Source organism: Pimephales promelas, chromosome 11 (genome assembly GCF_988280905.1).
Source record: "Pimephales promelas chromosome 11, fPimPro1.hap1.1, whole genome shotgun sequence".
Taxonomy (NCBI): domain Eukaryota; kingdom Metazoa; phylum Chordata; class Actinopteri; order Cypriniformes; family Leuciscidae; genus Pimephales; species Pimephales promelas.
The window spans coordinates 36,698,613-36,718,301 of record NC_142779.1 but is presented as its reverse complement, the minus strand read 5'-3'; the positions used below and the strand labels follow the sequence as shown (position 1 = coordinate 36,718,301).

The 19,689-nt window shown below is 38.3% G+C and overlaps 1 protein-coding gene across 1 annotated transcript in view; it reads right to left on the bottom strand.

Moving 5' to 3' along the window:
* efemp1 (EGF-like fibulin extracellular matrix protein 1) overlaps positions 1 to 19,689 on the bottom strand; it is a 33,953-nt gene that overhangs the window by 6,790 nt on the left and 7,474 nt on the right. The window contains exons 7-10 of the mRNA XM_089117367.1: positions 19,155 to 19,274; positions 18,224 to 18,343; positions 17,089 to 17,212; positions 16,819 to 17,011 (exon numbers count right to left, since the gene is read on the bottom strand). Coding sequence (XP_088973493.1) covers positions 16,819 to 17,011; positions 17,089 to 17,212; positions 18,224 to 18,343; positions 19,155 to 19,274 — 557 coding nt within the window. The remainder of the gene's footprint in view (positions 1 to 16,818; positions 17,012 to 17,088; positions 17,213 to 18,223; positions 18,344 to 19,154; positions 19,275 to 19,689) is intronic.

Sequence of the window (19,689 nt, the reverse complement as noted above, 5' to 3'; positions counted from 1 at the left end):
TCTTTGCTGTTGACACCGACAGAAAACACGTTTACTAGATTTTATAGCAGCATGTTTGCAACAATAACACAGTCAAATAGAATGTAAGCCCTGTGTGTGTGTGTGCATGTGCAGTTGTGTGTGTGTGCGTCACACGTTAACTGTTTTAGAACGTAACACAACATTCAAATGCAAATATGCGCCCTCCCCCACTTGAAAGCCCGTGTGTCCACCAAAGCGTTTTTCCACACGCCTGGCGTGTTTTAGGCCCCGTCCACACAACTGCGTTTTCGTTTAAAAACGGAGAATTAAAACGAATACGATCTCCGTCCACACCAGCGTTTTGTCTGCGTATTAGAATTGATCTCCGTCCACATTAAAACGACTGAAAACGCAGATCACGTGACCATTCACCAACACTGGACATGCGCGTGCCGGTGTAAGTTTGGTTGGCGAATCAGGGAAGGAAACGTCATGACTGATGACACCCAATCATAGAGCCGAGCGTGAGCCTCTGCGTCATCGTTTGTAAACTCCTCCGTTTTGTCTCGTCCACACTAAAACGCCCTCCGGAGTTTCAAAACGCAGCTGCAGCGTTTCTAAACTTCTCCGTTTTAGGTCTTCGTTTTTCCCGTTTGAGTGTGGACGGGAGGTGCAAACGTAGCAAAAGGTCTCCGTTTTTAAACGAAAACGCAGTAGTGTGGACGGGGCCTTAGTATGTCCTTTTTTTCTTCGAACAATTCAAGAACAATGTAGGCTATAGGCTACAAATTGAACATGGTTTATTTTTTGTAAAACTTTAAAACTGGCCTTTACTTTTCTTGACGATTCCTCGGTAGCTTTTGTTTGAAGGCATTCAGTTGCTCCAAAAACACTAACGTTAGAAACATAACTGCACTTTATCACAACGGATTAATAAACCGTACCCACGAGTTTCTAATCCTTGCTCTCAGATTTGTAAACCGTGCCCACGCTTTCGCAATCCGTATGGGTTTGTAATCTGGACTCACGGGTTTGTGGCTCGTCCCCCAGAGTGTGCCGCATGATTCAACTAGACCTCCTGTTTAGATGCGGGATGCATTGCATTGTTTTTAAAATCCTTTTTTAAAATGGATAATTTCTTGCATTTAAAAAAATAAATACATTTAGGATACTTTTATCTTTAAAGTACATTTTTAGAGGAAAAAGCTCAGTACTATAATAAGCGAAAATAATAATAAATATAGCTGCGAGCAGCGATGGCGGGCCCAAGCCGGTGGCACCGCAACCCCGGTTCCTTTAGTTACCTAAAGGCACCCGGGTGGCGGTGCCGAAGGCTTTGGCCCTTTCATGATTAAATGTTAAAACGGCTTGCCATACTCTGTCATTTCGACTAGTCAAAATTATGTTACAGATATCTTAAATGATAATACAAACTATCCAAAATGTAATTACGACTAGACAGAAAGACGTTGTTGATATCTACAATGTTAATTCCGGATAGGCAAACTTAGCTTTTAAATGTTAAAAGGGCTTGCCATACAGGGACGTAGGCTCAGAGAGAGGCTCACCATATTCAAACCAAAATATCTGACTTCCTCTTGGTCCGAGCTAATGACTATGTAATAGAAAGTTGTCCGGCTTGAGGAGTACAATGTATATACCGATTTTTGTAACTGTAGATAAAACTAACAACCCCACTTTTGTCAAAAGGTGGCGCTATTTAGTCCTTGCACCATGCCCGTTTCTGAAACTTTGCACGTCTACTGGCTAATAAATGTGATGTATCTGTTGAGTTTCAAGCAATTTCAATTTCAATTTGACTGTTGAAAAGAAGTGCGCCGATTAGATACTCAGGATCGGTATCGGCTCTGACACTGCCATCTTTGACGAGGCTGATTCATATTGTGCATATACTATTCTATGTAAGGCACAAAGGCACAAAAACTTTCTAAAGTACCATAAAGTTTTTGTGTACTGTATTATAAGTGTTCTGAAGCTATTATGTGATATAGAAATTAATATTTAAGTCATTAAATTCAAGAACACGTAAACTTTTCCCTCTCTGCGCCTGTCAGTCATTCTCCATTCAGCATTCAAACAGCACGTCGCATTCGGTTACAGTCAATGATGAAACGATCTTCAAGATGATTCAATGTTAATCCTATTATACTGGGTCTTTAAGATAAAGGTCTAAAGGTCTATATTTTCGAATGAAGAAACTTTTTCTTGCTGGACTTTATTGCTGTAACTTAATCGTGTTACTTTCTACCGGGTGTCAGACGCTGTCGGTTAGATCACAACACTAGAGTCAGAGCACTATAATTGTTCTTCACGCACACAGTAACTGAAATTTAAAACCTTTAAAAGAAAAGGCTCAATAAACTATTGCATAGATAGATAATGTATAATACACTGTTCATAAATATGTATTTCCTTTGTGCTTTGAACTTTTCAATACGGACTCAATGCGCTGTAACTTCATGTGGCTTCAAGCACAACATTCTCCGCTCGGGATGCACATAAGTGCTTTGTGCTGCACCGTATTAGAGCCGTAATATCATAATGCAGTGACGTAATGACAGATTATTAATTGCCTTTCAATTATATGTTGCTGCGTCATTAAACATCTGTCCTATGCATTTCAAACATTTATAGCAGCCATGGCTTTATCTTTTTATGATTTTTGTTATCTTGTTTTTCATGAATGTATTTTTTAAAAATAAGAGCAATGTGTATTATCTATTATTAATATAGTTTATAATAGCATTTTTGTCATAGATTATGACAAAGTAATCATATGATCCACCAGCGAGGAACCAGCAGACCAGAGTGAACATTCTTTCTGTTTAGTTCAATCCTACTTAATAGGAATTTATTTAAAATGCTCGCTCTACTCCACACCATTAATGTCTTGTGCGGACATCCGTATTTTGACTTTCGGTTTTAAGTAAGCGATTTAAAAGCTCCCAAGTCCCAGCAGAGTCACACGTTGATTAACCGGTGGGAATATACACAATAGGCCTACCTGATATTGAACACAAGAGGGCAGTATAGCACTACGTATGACTCAGATTATTATTTTTTTCTGAATTTTACAACAATTCTGGCTGTTTTTGAACGTAAACATAATTCTTAAATGAAAAAAAGGAAAAATTGGGGACGTTATAATATTTGTATAATTTAATTTAGAAACAAATGATGTATAATTACATTTTTAGAAGATATGAGGCTTTTAGTGTTTACTTTTTTGACATTACTTTAATCTTTTGCCATAGTTGCACATGTCTACTGGCTAATAAATGTGATGTATCTGTTGAGTTTCAAGCAATTTCAAGCATGCTAAGAGTCCCAAAAGCATCAAAAAAGAATGTTAAAGTTTGTTTCGTTGCCACGGCAACAGTATCAAAGATATCAAAAATTCATTCACAGGTCTACATCTGCCGTGTATTTACATTATACAGATGAAGTTTGAAGCAAATCGGTTAAAAATAAGAGAGTGATTTCAAAGCATTTTGAAAGTGACACACTTCCTGCTGCCAGTTGGTGGCGCTATAACTTTGACTCACAATAGTCACATACATGTGATCGGTCTCTTACAGCGAAAACACTGCTGAAGTTTCATCAAGATCAGTTAATGTATGCTGAAGTTATAACAGACATCCTGTTTCATGTTTCTCGCCATAATTTCGTTTCCTCGCCACGGCCAAACCGTTCGAGATATCAAAAATCCCGTGGCACTTTTTCATCCTTAATGTCTTGACTTCACGCTGATCGAGTTTCGTCGAATTTGGTTCAGTGCTCTAGGAGCAATAATTTAAATTCCATTGCATGTGTTTTAAACACAACCCTAAATAGCCAACTTCCTGTTGGGCTGGGGTAAAAAGTAAGAGTGTGAAGTAGGCTATATATGAAACGATGAGATCTATATGTGTACCAAGTTTCATATTATTACATGCAAGTGTGTTTGATTTATGGACCAAATTTTCAGACCAAGTTTATTGACCAAGTTAATCTGATTAATAAACTAATTATATAAAACTATTGTCAATTCACTACAATTAAACTAGTTATATGCCTTTACTTATAAAAAATAAAAATAAAAACTTATTTAAAAAATACCAGGCTTGAGAAATGTATTTTCTTTATGCAGGTCATACACACAGCAGTGAAATGGTTAAGCCCCCTCCCCCTGCACACACACACAGACAGCCAGCCAGCCAGCCAGCCAAAGACACATGTAGGCTCAGAGTGGCCATATTCAAACAAAAATATCTGACTTTCCGTGGGTCCTAGCTAATAAGTGTCAATTAGAAAGTTGTCCGGCTCGAGGAGTACAATATACATACCAATTTTTGTAACTCTAGTTAAAACTAACCACCCCACTTTTGTCAAAAGGTGGCGCTACTGAGCCCTCACCACGCCCGTTTCTGCAACTTTGCACATGTCTACTGGCTAATAAATGTGATGTGTCTGTCGAGTTTCATGCAATTTGAAGCATGCTAAGGGTCTCAAAAGCATCCTAAAAGCATCCTAAAAGAAGGGTAAAGTTTGATGCGTCGCCACGGCAACAGTTTCAAAGATATCAAGAATCCATTCACAGGTCTTCATCTGCCGTATGTTTCCATTATACATATGAAGTTTGAAGCAAATCGGGTAAAAATAAAAGGGTGATATCTAAGCATTTTGAAAGTGACACACTTCCTGCTGCCAGTTGGTGGCGCTATAACTTTGACTCACAATAGTCACATCCATGTGATCGTCCTCTTACAGCGAACACACTGCTGAAGTTTCATCAAGATCAGTTAATGTATGCTGAAGTTATAACACACTTCCTGTTTCACGTTTCTCGCCATGATTTCGTTTCCCCGCCACGGACAAACCGTTCGAGATATAAAAAATCCCCTCGCAAACTTTCATCCTCAATGTCTTGACTTCATGCTGACCGAGTTTCGTCGAATTTGGATCAAAGCTCTAGGAGGAGTATTTGACATTCCATTGCGATCGTTTTACAAACAAACCTCAATAGCCGACTTCCTGTTGGGCTGGGGTAAAAAGTAAGAGCGCGAGGTATAGATGAAACGATGAGATCAACATGTGTACCGAGTTTCATATTATTACATACAAGCGTGTTTGAGTTATGGACCAAGTGTTCGGACCCCGTTCCAGGGGGCGCTGACGAGCCGCCCTGCCACGCCCGGGTACCAGCTTCAGCCCGGCTCTGATGGCCGCGGGTTCTGACCCGTGTGCAAAGTTTCAAGAGTTTTCGAGCACGTTAAGGGCCCCAAAAGTGCCCAAAAGGTAGTAAAATAATAATAAATATAGCTGCGAGCAGCGATTGCGGGCCCAAGCCGGTGGCACCGCAACCCCGATGCCTTTAGTTACCTAAAGGCACCGGGATGGTGGTACAGCCGGCTTTGGCCCTTTATCGCTGCTCACAGCTATATTTATATTTAATATAAAGCCGGTGGCACCGCCACCTTGGTGCCTTTAGGGTTATTCTGTATGACGTGCAAAAACGTAACCCCCACTTTGACTGTCGAAAAGAAGTGTATTGTAGAGCTTGCATCAATGCGGACTCGATGCGCTGTGCGCTGTAACTCCATGTGGCTTTAAGCGCATCATTCTCCACTCGGGATGCGCATAAGCGTTTTGTGCCACACTGTACTGAGCCTTTCATATCATAATGCAATGACAGATTATTAATTGCCTTTCTTGTTCTGTTCTATCTATTATATGTAGATAATAGATAGGACAGAGCACTAAAAACCTCAAACAAAGCACTAAAAACTTAAGCTGTTTGCTGTGTAGTCTGAGAATGAGCTGTTTGATTTGCACCCTCTTCCTATTCACTGTCCTCCATAAAAACCAGCTATTCAGGTCCATGTTGTTCTAGAAAGTTTGTATGTTGCTGCCTCATTTAACATCTCTGCTATACATTTAAAATAATTATCTAAAATAATTTATCTTTTTGATTTTTGTTATCTTGTTTTTCATGAATGTATTTTACAACAATACAAAGAGCAATGTGTATTTACCACTAATATAGTTTGTAATGGCTTTTTTTGTCATAGATTATAATCATATATTTTTTTGGATTTGTTATTTATCTTTATAATGAAGTTGTCTGTATTAAATAGATTGTGTTTAACACACAGTGATTTATCAGTTCAACACATAGTTATAGAAATTCTACTTTATCTAAAAAAACCTGCACTTTATACACACACACACACACACACACACACACACACACACACACACACACACACACACACACACACACATACATAAATACATGTAAATAAAAATACAAAAAGAAACATCAAATGTGTTTTTAGTCAGAGTATTATTTTATACAGAAACAAATATTTGTAATTCAGAAAAGAATGAAGTTAGTGTTTTAAAATCTTAAGGAAAACAAATATATTGAAATATAGCACAAGAATTTTAAATTCATTCAGCTTCAATTACAAATACAATCTTACTTTTATTTAAAGCAAACTATACATTTAAAAGATGGGGGTTATATGCCTATTTTGTCATTTAAAAAAAATACAAAATTGTTATGCAAAAAGACAAGGACTTAGAGACAAGGACTTATAGGAAAAATCGCAGCCAGCCATACTGTGTGGTTCAAACATACATAAACACAGACAACAGCCCTCCCCTCCCCCCACACACACACACACATGCACACACACACACACACACAAACACAGACAACAGCCCTCCCCTCCCCACACAGACACACACACCCACACAGAGAGAGAGAGAGAGAGAGAGAGAGAGAGAGAGAGTGAATCGCAGGGGAAATAAATCCATTCAAACTACAATATCTGACTTTCTGTTGCTCAGAGCGAATGACTTTAAATTGGAAAGTTGATCGGCTTGACGAGAACAATATACGTGGAAAGTTTTGTAACTGTAGGTAAAATGAGCAAAGTTATAACACACTTTATGTGTCCTTTTTTAGTCATAAAATTCATTTCCTCGTCACGGCCAGACCGTTCGAGATATCAAAAATCCGTCCGGAATTGAGCATCCTCAATGTCTTGACTTCATGCACACCGAGTTTGGTTGTGATTGGTAAACACATGCGTTGTAATTTGATGTATTTCTCCTAGGAGAATTATTCAAACAACCCATAATTCCCAACTTCCTTCTTAAAACTTAGAGCACGAAAGTTGTTTGGCCTGATGTGATCTTTAATTGTACCGAGTTTCATATTAATTCATGCAAGTGTGTTTGATTTATGGACAAATTTTCGAATCCCAGTCCAGGGGGCGCTGTCGAGCCGCCCTGCCACGCCCGGTTACCAGCTTCTGCCTGGCCCTGATGGCCATGGGTTCTGACCCGTGTGCAAAGTTTCAAGAGTTTTAGAGGATGTTAAGGCCCCCGAAAATGCCAGAGAAGTCGCACACAGCAAATAAAGGGTTAAAATTAACCTGACAGGCGCCCCTCCTCTCACTCACACAGAGAGACACTGAGAGACTGGCAAAATTCTGAGACTTTCTCTACATTCAAACAAACATATCTGACTTTCTGTGGGTCCTAGCTAATGAGTGTCAATTAGAAAGTTGTCCGGCTCGAGGAGTACAATATACATACTGATTTTTGTAACTGTAGATAAAACTAACAACCCCACTTTTGTCAAAAGGTGGCGCTACTGAGCCCTCACCATGCCCGTTTCTGAAACTTTGCACATGTCTACTGGCTAATAAATGTGATGTGTCTGTCGAGTTTCATGCAATTTGAAGCATGCTAAGAGTCTCAAAAGCATCCTAAAAGAATGGTAAAGTTTGATGCGTTGCCACGGCAACAGTTTCAAAGATATCAAGAATCCATTTACAGGTCTTCATCTGCCATGTATTTGCATTATACAGATGACGTTTGAAGCAAATCGAGTTAAAATTAGAGGGTGATTTCAAAGCATTTTGAAAATGACACACTTCCTGCTGCCAGTTGGTGGCGCTATAACTTTGACTCACAATAGTCACATCCATGTGATCGTCCTCTTACAGCGAACACACTGCTGAAGTTTCATCAAGATCGGTTGATGTGTGCTGAAGTTATGATACACTTCCTGTTTCACGTTTCTTGCCATAATTTTGTTTCCTCGCCACGGCCAAACCGTTCGAAATATCAAAAATCCCCTCGCAAACTTTCATCCTCAATGTCTTGACTTCACGCTGACCGAGTTTCGTCGAATTTGGATCAAAGCTCTAGGAGGAGTATTAAAAATTCCATTGCGAGTGTTTTACGAACAACCCTAAATAGCCGACTTCCTGTTGGGCTGGGGTAAAAAGTAAAAGCGCGAGGTATAGATGAAACGATGAGATCAACATGTGTACCGAGTTTCATATTATTACATGCAAGCGTGTTTGATTTATGGACCAAGTGTTCGGACCCCGTTCCAGGGGGCGCTGTCGAGCCCCCCTGCCACGCCCGGGTACCAGCTTCAGCCCGGCCCTGATGGCCGCGGGTTCTGACCCGTGTGCAAAGTTTCAAGAGTTTTCGAGCATGTTAAGGGCCCCAAAAGTGCCCAAATAGTCGTTAGAAAAATAAAAGAAAAAAAAAAAAAAAATAATCGGAAGGAAAACAATAGGGCCTTCGCCCTTTCAGGGCTTGGGCCCTAATAAATATAGCTGCGAGCAGCGATTGCGGGCCCAAGCCGGTGGCACCGCAACCCTGATGCCTTTAGTTACCCAAAGGCACCGGGATGGCGGTACCGCCGGCTTTGGCGCTTTATCGCTGCTCACAGCTATATTTTTATTTAATATAAAGCCGGTGGCACCGCCACCTTGGTGCCTTTAGGGTTATTCTGTACGACGTGTAAAAACGTAACCCCCGCTTTGACTATCAAAAAGAAGTGTATTGTAGAGCTTGCATCAATGCGGACTCGATGCGCTGTGCGCTGTAACTCCATGTGGCTTTAAGCGCATCATTCTCCACTCGGGATGCGCATAAGCGTTTTGTGCCACACTGTACTGAGCCTTTCATATCATAATGCAGTGACGCAATGACAGATTATTAATTGCCTTTCTTGTTCTGTTCCATCTATTATATGTTGATAATAGATAGGACAGAGCACTAAAAACCTCAAACAAAGCACTAAAAACTTAAGCTGTTTGCTGTGTAGTCTGAGAATGAGCTGTTTGATTTGCACCCTCTTCCTCTTCACTGTCCTCCATAAAAACCAGCTATTCAGGTCCATGTTGTTCTAGAAAGTTTGTATGTTGCTGCCTCAATTAACATCTCTGCTATACATTTAAAACATGGCTATATCTAAAATAATTTATCTTTTTGATTTTTGTTATCTTGTTTTTCATGAATATTTTACAACAATACAAAGAGCAATGTGTATTTTCCATTAATATAGTTTGTAATGGCTTTTTTTGTCAGATTATAATCATATATTTTTTGGATTTGTTATTTATCTTTATAATGAAGTTGTCTGTATTAAGTAGATTGTGTTTAACACACACAAGAGTGATTTATTAGTTCAACACATAGTTATAGAAATTCTACTTTATCTAAAAAAAACCCTTCACTTTATACACACACACACACACACACACACACACACACACACACACACACACACGCACACACACACACACACACACACATAAATACATGTAAATAAAAATCCAAAAAAAAAAAAAACATCAAATGTGTTTTTAGTCAGAGTATTATTTTATACAGAAACAAATATTTGTAATTCAGATAAGAATGAAGTTAGTGTTTTAAAATCTTAAGGAAAACAAATATATTGAAATATAGCACATGAATTTTAAATTCATTCAACTTCAATTACAAATAGAATCTTACTTTTATTTAAAGCAAACTATACATTTAAAAGATGGGGGTTATATGCCTATTTTGTCATTTAAAAATATTGTTATGCAAAATTGTTATGCAAAAAGACAAGGACTTAGAGACAAGGACTTGTAGGAAAAATCGCAGCCAGCCACACACACACACACATAAACACAGACAACAGCCCTCCCCTCCCCACACAGACACACACACCCACACACACACACACACACACAGAGAGAGAGAGAGAGAGAGAGAGAGAGAGAAAATCGCAGGGGAAATAAATCCATTCAAACTACAATATCTGACTTTCTGTTGCTCAGAGCGAATGACTTTAAATTGGAAAGTTGATCGGCTTGACGAGAACAATATACGTGGTAAGTTTTGTAACTGTAGGTAAATTGAGCAAAGTTATAACACACTTTATGTGTCCTTCTTTAGTCATAAAATTCATTTCCTCGCCACGGCCAGACCGTTCGAGATATCAAAAATCCGTCCGGAATTTAGCATCCTCAATGTCTTGACTTCATGCACACCGAGTTTGGTTGTGATTGGTAAACACATGCATTGTGATTTGATGTATTTCTCCTAGGACAATTATTCAAACAACCCATAATTCATAATTCATAAATAACTTCCATTTGAACTGTCATAAAACTTAGAGCACGAAAGTTGTTTGGCCTGATGTGATCTATAATTGTACCGAGTTTCATATTAATTCATGCAAGTGTGTTTGATTTATGGACAAATGTTCGAATCCCAGTCCAGGGGGCGCTGTCGAGCCGCCCTGCCACGCCCGGTTACCAGCTTCAGCCCAGCTCTGATGGCCATGGGTTCTGACCCGTGTGCAAAGTTTCAAGAGTTTTTGAGGATGTTAAGGCCCCCGAAAATGCCAGTGAAGTCGCACACAGCAAATAAAGGGTTAAAATTAACCTGACAGGCGCCCCTCCTCTCACTCACACAGAGGGACACTGAGACACTGGCAAAATTCTGAGATTTTCTCTACATTCAAACAAACATATCTGACTTTCTGTGGGTCCTAGCTAATGAGTGTCAATTAGAAAGTTGTCCGGCTCGAGGAGTACAATATACATACCGATTTTTGTAACTGTAGATAAAACTAACAACCCCACTTTTGTCAAAAGGTGGCGCTACTGAGCCCTCACCACGCCCGTTTCTGAAACTTTGCACGTGTCCACTGGCTAATAAATGTGATGTGTCTGTTGAGTTTCATGCAATTTCAAGCATGCTAAGGGTCTCAAAAGCATCCAAAAAGAATGGTAAAGTTTGATGCGTCACCACGGCAACAGTTTCAAAGATATCAAGAATCCATTCACAGGTCTACATCTGCCGTATGTTTACATTATACATATGAAGTTTGAAGCAAATCGGGTAAAAATAAAAGGGTGATATCAAAGCATTTTGAAAGTGACACACTTCCTGCTGCCAGTTGGTGGCGCTATAACTTTGACTCACAATAGTCACATCCATGTGATCGTCCTCTTACAGCGAACACACTGCTGAAGTTTCATCAAGATCAGTTAATGTATGCTGAAGTTATAACACACTTCCTGTTTCACGTTTCTCGCCATGATTTCGTTTCCTCGCCACGGCCAAACCGTTCGAGATATCAAAAATCCCCTCGCAAACTTTCATCCTCAATGTCTTGACTTCACGCTGACCGAGTTTCGTCGAATTTGGATCAAAGCTCTAGGAGGAGTATTTGACATTCCATTGCGAGCGTTTTACAAACAAACCTCAATAGCCGACTTCCTGTTGGGCTGGGGTAAAAAGTAAGAGCGCGAGGTATAGATGAAACGATGAGATCAACATGTGTACCGAATTTCATATTATTACATACAAGCGTGTTTGAGTTATGGACCAAGTGTTCGGACCCCGTTCCAGGGGGCGCTGACGAGCCGCCCTGCCACGCCCAGGTACCAGCTTTAGCCCGGCTCTGATGGCCGCGGGTTCTGACCCGTGTGCAAAGTTTCAAGAGTTTTTGAGCATGTTAAGGGCTCCAAAAGTGCCAAAAAGGTAGTAAAATAATAATACTAAAGAAAAATAATCCCAAGGAAAACAATAGGGCCTTCGCCCTTTCAGGGCTTGGGCCCTAATTATAATAATAATAGTAAAGAAAAATAATCCTTAGGAAAACAATAGGGCCTTCGCCCTTTCAGGGCTTGGGCCCTAATAATAACACAGTTCAAAAACTGTAAAAGGTTTGGTTATAAGTTATAAATTATTTTTATGTTAAATATATTACTGTCGTCGGTGAACTCATTCATAGTAGTAATGCAAATAAAAATGCATTTAGGCTACAGGCCTATTTAGAAGACGCTTTTATCCACAAAAAAGAACAAAGCAATTCGTCAAATGTCAGTCTTAGACAATAATAATAGGCTACGATTCTAACAAACAAACACAGGTTTTAACGTATATCCAACTGTTTGTGTGCATGTCACTGCCGCGGCCGCAAACACTTCCCAGATAGCAAACTGACATTGAATCAACGTGGAAATATGACATCGAAACAACGTTGATCTGACATAGTTTTGCTCATCGAATTAACATTGAACCAACGTCAGACGCGTCATTCTTTCAAAACTAACGGAAAATCAACTTGAAATCAACGTTGTTTCAACGTTATGAAAGCAAACCAATTTTCGATTTTCATTTAGCTTTGAAGAATGCCGCGTCTGACGTTGGTTCAACGTTAATTCGATGAGCAAAATCAACGTTGTTTCAATGTCATGAGAGACGTCGTTTCCACGTTGATTCAATGTCAGTTTGCTGTCTGGGTTGCATGTTCCTATCAACAGTGGAACAATTTAAAATAATCTAGCATTTCTGGTCATACGGAAAAAAAATACATAATAGCCTACATAATACATTATTTGCAACTACTTTTATTTGTGTAAACTCACAATAACAAGAAAACGTCGTTATTTTTCAGACACAAGCCTATAAATCACCTATAAATCATCTCTCACATGCTCTTCTCATTTAGCACTGCGGGCAAAAAAAATATAGTTTTTAGAAAGCAAAATCTTTTTTTTTTCATATTAATTTGCGAATATTTTAAATGTTTAATAAAGGCAAATATGCGTCAAAATCTTGTGTTTAGGCCTATTTGTGATAATCTCAGCCCTGTTTTATTATTGTCTAACCAGTAGGCCTATTATGACTGACATTTGTCGAATTGCTTTGTTTCTTTTTTTTTTTATAAAAGCGTCTTATATCTAAATATGTAGCCTAAATGTAATAATAATAGCATATTATTATTAGGCCTATTATTTGCGTTTATAACTTTAAATGAGTTCACTTAAGACAGGAATATGTAAAACAATTTATGAATGTTTTATTTTTATAGACCTATAACTTTGTGTTTGTCTTAGGCTATATTGATTTTATTTTTGATTTTTGTAAGTGAAGTCCTTTTAAAAACAATGCATCCCGCATCTAAACAGGAGGCCTGGTTGAATCATGCGGCACATTCTCGGGGACGAGCCACAAATTTATGAATTTGTGGGTACATATTTCAAAAACTGAGGGCACGGTTTACAAATCTGAGAGCAGGGATTAGGAACTCGTGGGTACGGTTTATTAATCCGTGGGCACGAATTGTTAAACCGAGGGAACAGTTTATCCGTGAGTAGCCTACAGTTTATAAATTGAGGGGACGGATTGCAAAAGCTACCTATTTAAGCTTCAAGAACGGTAGGATAAACATAAAGCTGTCGGCCAAGAGCATGTAACGAGGTTCGATCTTGCGTCGTTGGGAGGTCTATGAGGTTGCGGATGATGCGTTATCCACACAGCTATCACTGGACCACTAATGCGCTGTCGTCTTATACGATTGTAAAGCCTCATTGATGTAGCCTAATATGTTTTGACTGCAATATTTTAAGGTTTCATTATTTTTTCAATTTAATTTCAGTATTGTGATTAATTAATTAATTTAACTACGTTTCACTTGAATTAATCTGCTACCATCTTTCAATCGCTCTGAAAGAGCCGCGGCGCAGTTGAAGATTACACAAAAAACGGACACTTTTCAAAGTCTGTGATTGTTGAGCCTCTTAGCGGCCAAAGGCAGCAAATACACCTCAACTTTTCAAAACTTTTCACCTCAACATTCTGGTTGTCTACCTACTGTAGGTTTAAGTTTATGAAAATTATCAGACTGTGTTAAAACTACTGTGTTACGAATTTGAGGTTGATAAAAATGAGCTTTCAGTGCCAGATTTCCCCATTAAACACAGTAAAACTTTGTGTTGTGAAACACGGATTAAAACTGGATTTGTGATTTGCAGTAGAGTACACAAACACACACACTCACATCATTTTTGTTTACACACATTCAAACCACACCACACTTATTTATAGCTGAATAACGTATCCAATGGACTCAATAATAAAGTGAGTATTTGCTTTAAAGGCCAAACCTGGAGAAATTGGCACAATCTGGTAAAAAATTTTATTTTTTTATTTTATTTTGAAGCCTTGAAATTTCGAAAATCTCATGACAAAGACTGGGTCGTCTTATAGTTAAATGGCCCTGGGATTAAAAATAGTTTTTCAATGCGGACATTTTTGAGTTGAACTATTTTGTACGGAAGCCCTGAACCGCAACCTAAAAAAAAAAAAAGTCAGTAAAAAAAAAAAAATCTGTAAAAAAAAAAAAATCTAGCATTTCGAGATCAAAGTCGAAATGTTTCGAGATTAAAGTCGGAATGTTTCGAGATTAATGTCGAAATGTTTCAAGATTAAAGTTGAAATGTTTCGAGATTAAAGTCGAAATGTTTCAAGAGTAAAGTCGAAATGTTTCGAGATTAAAGTCGAAATGTTTCGAGATTAAAGTCGAAATGTTTCGAGATTAAAGTCGAAATGTTTCGAGATTAAAGTCGGAATGTTTCGAGATTAATGTCGAAATGTTTCAAGATTAAAGTCGAAATGTTTCGAGATTAAAGTCGAAATGTTTCAAGAGTAAAGTCGAAATGTTTCGAGATTAAAGTCGAAATGTTTCGAGATTAAAGTCGAAATGTTTCGAGATTAAAGTCGAAATGTTTCGAGATTAAAGTCGGAATGTTTCGAGATTAAAGTCGGAATGTTTCGAGATTAAAGTCGAAATGTTTCGAGATTAAAGTCGGAATGTTTCGAGATTAAAGTCGAAATGTTTCGAGATTAAAGTCGAAATGTTTCAAGAGTAAAGTCGAAATGTTTCGAGATTAAAGTCGAAATGTTTCAAGAGTAAAGTCGAAATGTTTCGAGATTAAAGTCGAAATGTTTCGAGATTAAAGTCGGAATGTTTCGAGATTAAAGTCGAAATGTTTCGAGATTAAAGTCGGAATGTTTCGAGATTAAAGTCGAAATGTTTCGAGATTAAAGTCGGAATGTTTCAAGAGTAAAGTCGAAATGTTTCGAGATTAAAGTCGAAATGTTTCAAGAGTAAAGTCGAAATGTTTCGAGATTAAAGTCGAAATGTTTCAAGAGTAAAGTCGAAATGTTTCGAGATTAAAGTCGAAATGTTTCGAGATTAAAGTCGGAATGTTTCGAGATTAAAGTCGAAATGTTTCGAGATTAAAGTCGGAATGTTTCGAGATTAAAGTCGAAATGTTTCGAGATTAAAGTCGAAACATTGTGCATTCATAACAGTGCGCGTCCACTGGCTCAGAGCGCACGCGCGTGTGTGTGTGTGTGTGTGTGTGTGTGTGAAGTCGAACTGCCATGGATAAACACAAAATAGTAGCTTTTTACTTTTATCTGGGCTTTCAACAAAATTCTACACACGTCACACGTGCTAGTGGCAGTGTTTCTGAGGTGTTTTCGTGCTCGTCTAGTCAACACTATCTGGGTCGAGAAAACAACAGTAACTGTTCGGTCTCCCTCTTCACCGTAAATACGCTCTGGATACATTTTAAGTGCATCATTCTGTATCCAATCATTTGGCCGGATCCTGTGATTTCCTAAGATTTAATAACCACTTATGGTTGAGGAGAGATTCTCTGATATGATTGTAAAGCACTTTGAGTGTAGGCATATATGAAAGCGCTATATAAATGCCCTATTCATTCATTCATTCATTCATAAAGCTAAATTTCTCCATCCAGTCTGAAAAGTGTTTTCCGTGTTGGTTTTCCTATAGGCTAAAGTCTATTCCGGCGTATTATATTTTATTACAATAAAGTAAGTTAAGTAATTCAGATAAAAGTAAAAAGCTACTATTTTGTGTTTTTCCATGGCAGTTCGACTTCACACGCACACGCGCGCGCTCTGAGCCAGTGGACCCGCACTGTTATGAATGCACAATGTTTCGACTTTAATCTCGAAACATTCCGACTTTAATCTCGAAACATTTCGACTTTACTCTTGAAACATTTCGACTTTAATCTCAAAACATTCCGACTTTAATCTTGAAACATTTCGACTTTAATCTCGAAACATTCCGACTTTAATCTCGAAACATTTCGACTTTAATCTCGAAACATTTCGACTTTAATCTCGAAACATTTTGACTTTAATCTCGAAACATTTCGACTTTAATCTCGAAACATTTCGACTTTAATCTCGAAACATTCCGACTTTAATCTCGAAACATTTCGACTTTAATCTCGAAACATTTCGACTTTAATCTCGAAACATTTCGACTTTAATCTCGAAATGCTAGATTTTTTTTTTTTTACAGATTTTTTTTTTTTTTTACAGATTTTTTTTTTTTTTTTACTGACTTTTTTTTTTTTTTTAGGTTGCGGTTCAGGGCTTCCGTAATTTTGTGTTACAAGTGCAAAATAGTTTTTTAAAGGAAATGGCGGTGAAAGAGTAAAATTCCAATAAAAATACACACCTGTGCCAAAATACAGTATATGCAGTTGGCATTGGTAAAATGATCAAAAAACAAACAAACTGAAAAAAGACACAAATGCCCATCCGGTCGCACAAGGGTTAAGCGTGTTTAAAACAGCCGAGAGCATGTTTTGACGGAGAGTAATATCTACTGAAGTGGCTGATTGGACCGTGTTCGGTGTTGTTACTCACCCGCAGGAAGAACGCTCCTCCATCGTTGCCGGCTTTGATCCTGAAGGTGTAGTGCGCGCTGGGGAAGATGTTTGTGGCTTGGATCTGAAAGATGTCTGCCGGTACGCTGCGCTCTGAATGAAGGCTCATGTACTTGTACACTATAGACTGAGGCAGGCCTCGACACGCAGCCGCGGACTGACACGAGCACCGGCTGGGAAGCGAAGCAAGAAGATGACTCTTATTCCCCAAGCTTAAATGAGTTCAAAGCTTTAAAGGGTCCCGACTTACTTTTGGGCCGTCTGCACGTACGGCTCCTGACACGGGTTCTGCGGGTAACAGCGGTGCCCTCCGTAATAGTTCCAGCACATCTCATCTTCCCTGCACTCATGGCCCGTGTCACACTCATTGATGTCTTCCATACCGGAGAAAAGATTCGGATTAGCGATGTGTCATATATATATATATACAGAATATACAGTCGTGCTCAGAATTAATGGGACCCCTGATAAATATGATGAAAACTGGCTGTAAAAAATAATTCTGCATTGTTTTTCCTTTTGATCTTCCATTCAAAAAATTGGCAAAATTCTAACCTTTCATTGAAGCAAAAGAATTGAAAGTGGGGGGTAAATCACACTATAAAATAAATGTTTTTCTCCAAAACACTTACAATTACAATTAATCTCCTGTTCTTAATCAATTACACTATAAGTTACTTATACATATCATGTTTAGTACGTTATCCAGCTTTTAAATTGTCTTAGTAGTTTTAAATCTCTTCTTGAAACTCATCTCTTTAAATGAGGTTTTCCTGATTAATGTGCATATAGAACAGATGTTGCTTTAATTGCACTGCTGTCTTGTATTTTATGAGAAATAACTCAAATTACAGAAGTACACTCTTGGAAAAAAGGTTCTAGAACGTTAAAGGGCACGTCATATATACAACCTTTTGGGGTTTCCATCATGATATTGTTTTGTTTAGTCATAATTAGTCCATTTTGGTTTTAATTACAAAAATTGAAATAACCCGAAATGCCATCATTTAAAAAATGAACCCTTTGGGCATAAAGTCTTTTTAGAACTCCATTTAACCTTTTTTTTCCCTGAGAGTGTAAAAATTGCCAATGGAAATTCCATTTGCATGAGCACACCTATTGTTGGGCACCATGACAAGACTGTAGCAACACACACACACACACACACAACCTTAAGCTAATATCTTTCCCTCAGTTTAGAACAAATAAACAGCCTTTTTGTTTCATGCATATGGATTAAAGAAATAAGATCACATCATTTGAGCCCTGCATTGTTTCCATGACGTGTTTGGGAATTCCTGGCCATCTTGCTCTGATGTGAAATATCTGGGTGTGGACGGAGAGAAAAGACAAGCGTAATATCTCATGAAGGAGGAGGCCGATACCTTGACACATTCTTGTTCTCTGCAGCTGATATCCGTCTGGGCAGGAGCAGGAATATCCACCCGGGCTGTTCATACACACATACTGGCACATGTAGCTGGAGAACGCACACTCATCGACGTCTGGACACACACCAGAACAACATCCAACTCAACCAGCCGTCACATATAACATTTATATACTGATGTGACTGCACTGACACTGTCAGATGAGAACGAAACGCAAACTGACTTGAGCTAATAACCACACTACTGTTTCATTGATGAACTTGAACTTGAATCAACACTGAACTGATATGATCTGAATGATGACAATATTGTCATGATGACACGATCTAGCTAATGATGAAGAATGACATTTTGTGCTGCGGTCCAATTAAAATGTGGATATCGAAGATTTGGTGAATTTCAGATAAAAATGCACATTCAAACGCATTTTGGTTTTGTTGAGTAAATGACTGTGTAAGCAGGTTAACTCAATCCAAACATGTGAAATTAATCACAAATAAACAAAGCAAATACTGTATGTAATCTGCATGTTATGTGCTAGTCAGAATGTCATGTTGTGAATGTGATCTCCACATAACAATGCAATGAATCACAGACATTAAACAACCGGCCCATAAAGAATTCATTATATTTTATTACAATAGGTTTTTGTTTAGTTAAATATTGATGCATATTTAAATGAATATATAAAATGATTGAATGTCTGGTTTAATTTAGCACTTTCTTGTTAACTAATATTTGTAACGCCCTCTTGTGGACTGCTGATATATAAAATGTGGTGTACACTTATCTAAGTGAAATCCTGTCTTTAGGATCTTTTCGGCAGCTCTCATCCCTATATAAGCCCGGAGCGTGTTTCACTGCTTTAACTAATGCCTTCAAGAAAGTAGGGAGTGTAGTCAGATCATGCAGAACGAACACTTACCCACACAAGAGACTGAATCCGGAGCGAGTTCATAACCCCGATCACACTGGCAGATGTACGAGCCCAGCAGGTTGAAACACTGATGCTGGCACGGCTGAGACAGATCACACTCATTCACATCTGAAACACAGGCCAAATCCAAAACTGAAATAAGTCAGTTAATAGTAAGATATATTTCAGACATTATTTGGCCAGTTGGTTCATAAATTTCTTCTCCCACAATAAAAACAAATTCCAAAACAAGTCAAAGCATCAGGCAGGAGTATGCGATATGTATCGTCTAGGATAATATTGCATTTGTTGTTTTAATGATGTGTGAGCTGATATTATCAATTATGTCAATAACATTTATTGAGATAACCTTTGACCTTTTTAAAATGGCGGAGACCAACGTGAGAGTCGTGAATGGTACAAAATATGTACTATTCATGATCTAAAAAAAATACAGCATATTATTTACCGTTCGAGTTTTGATAAATCATTTTTTTTGCTGTAGCAGATGAATTAAAGGGGTGATGAACTGAGAAATCTAATT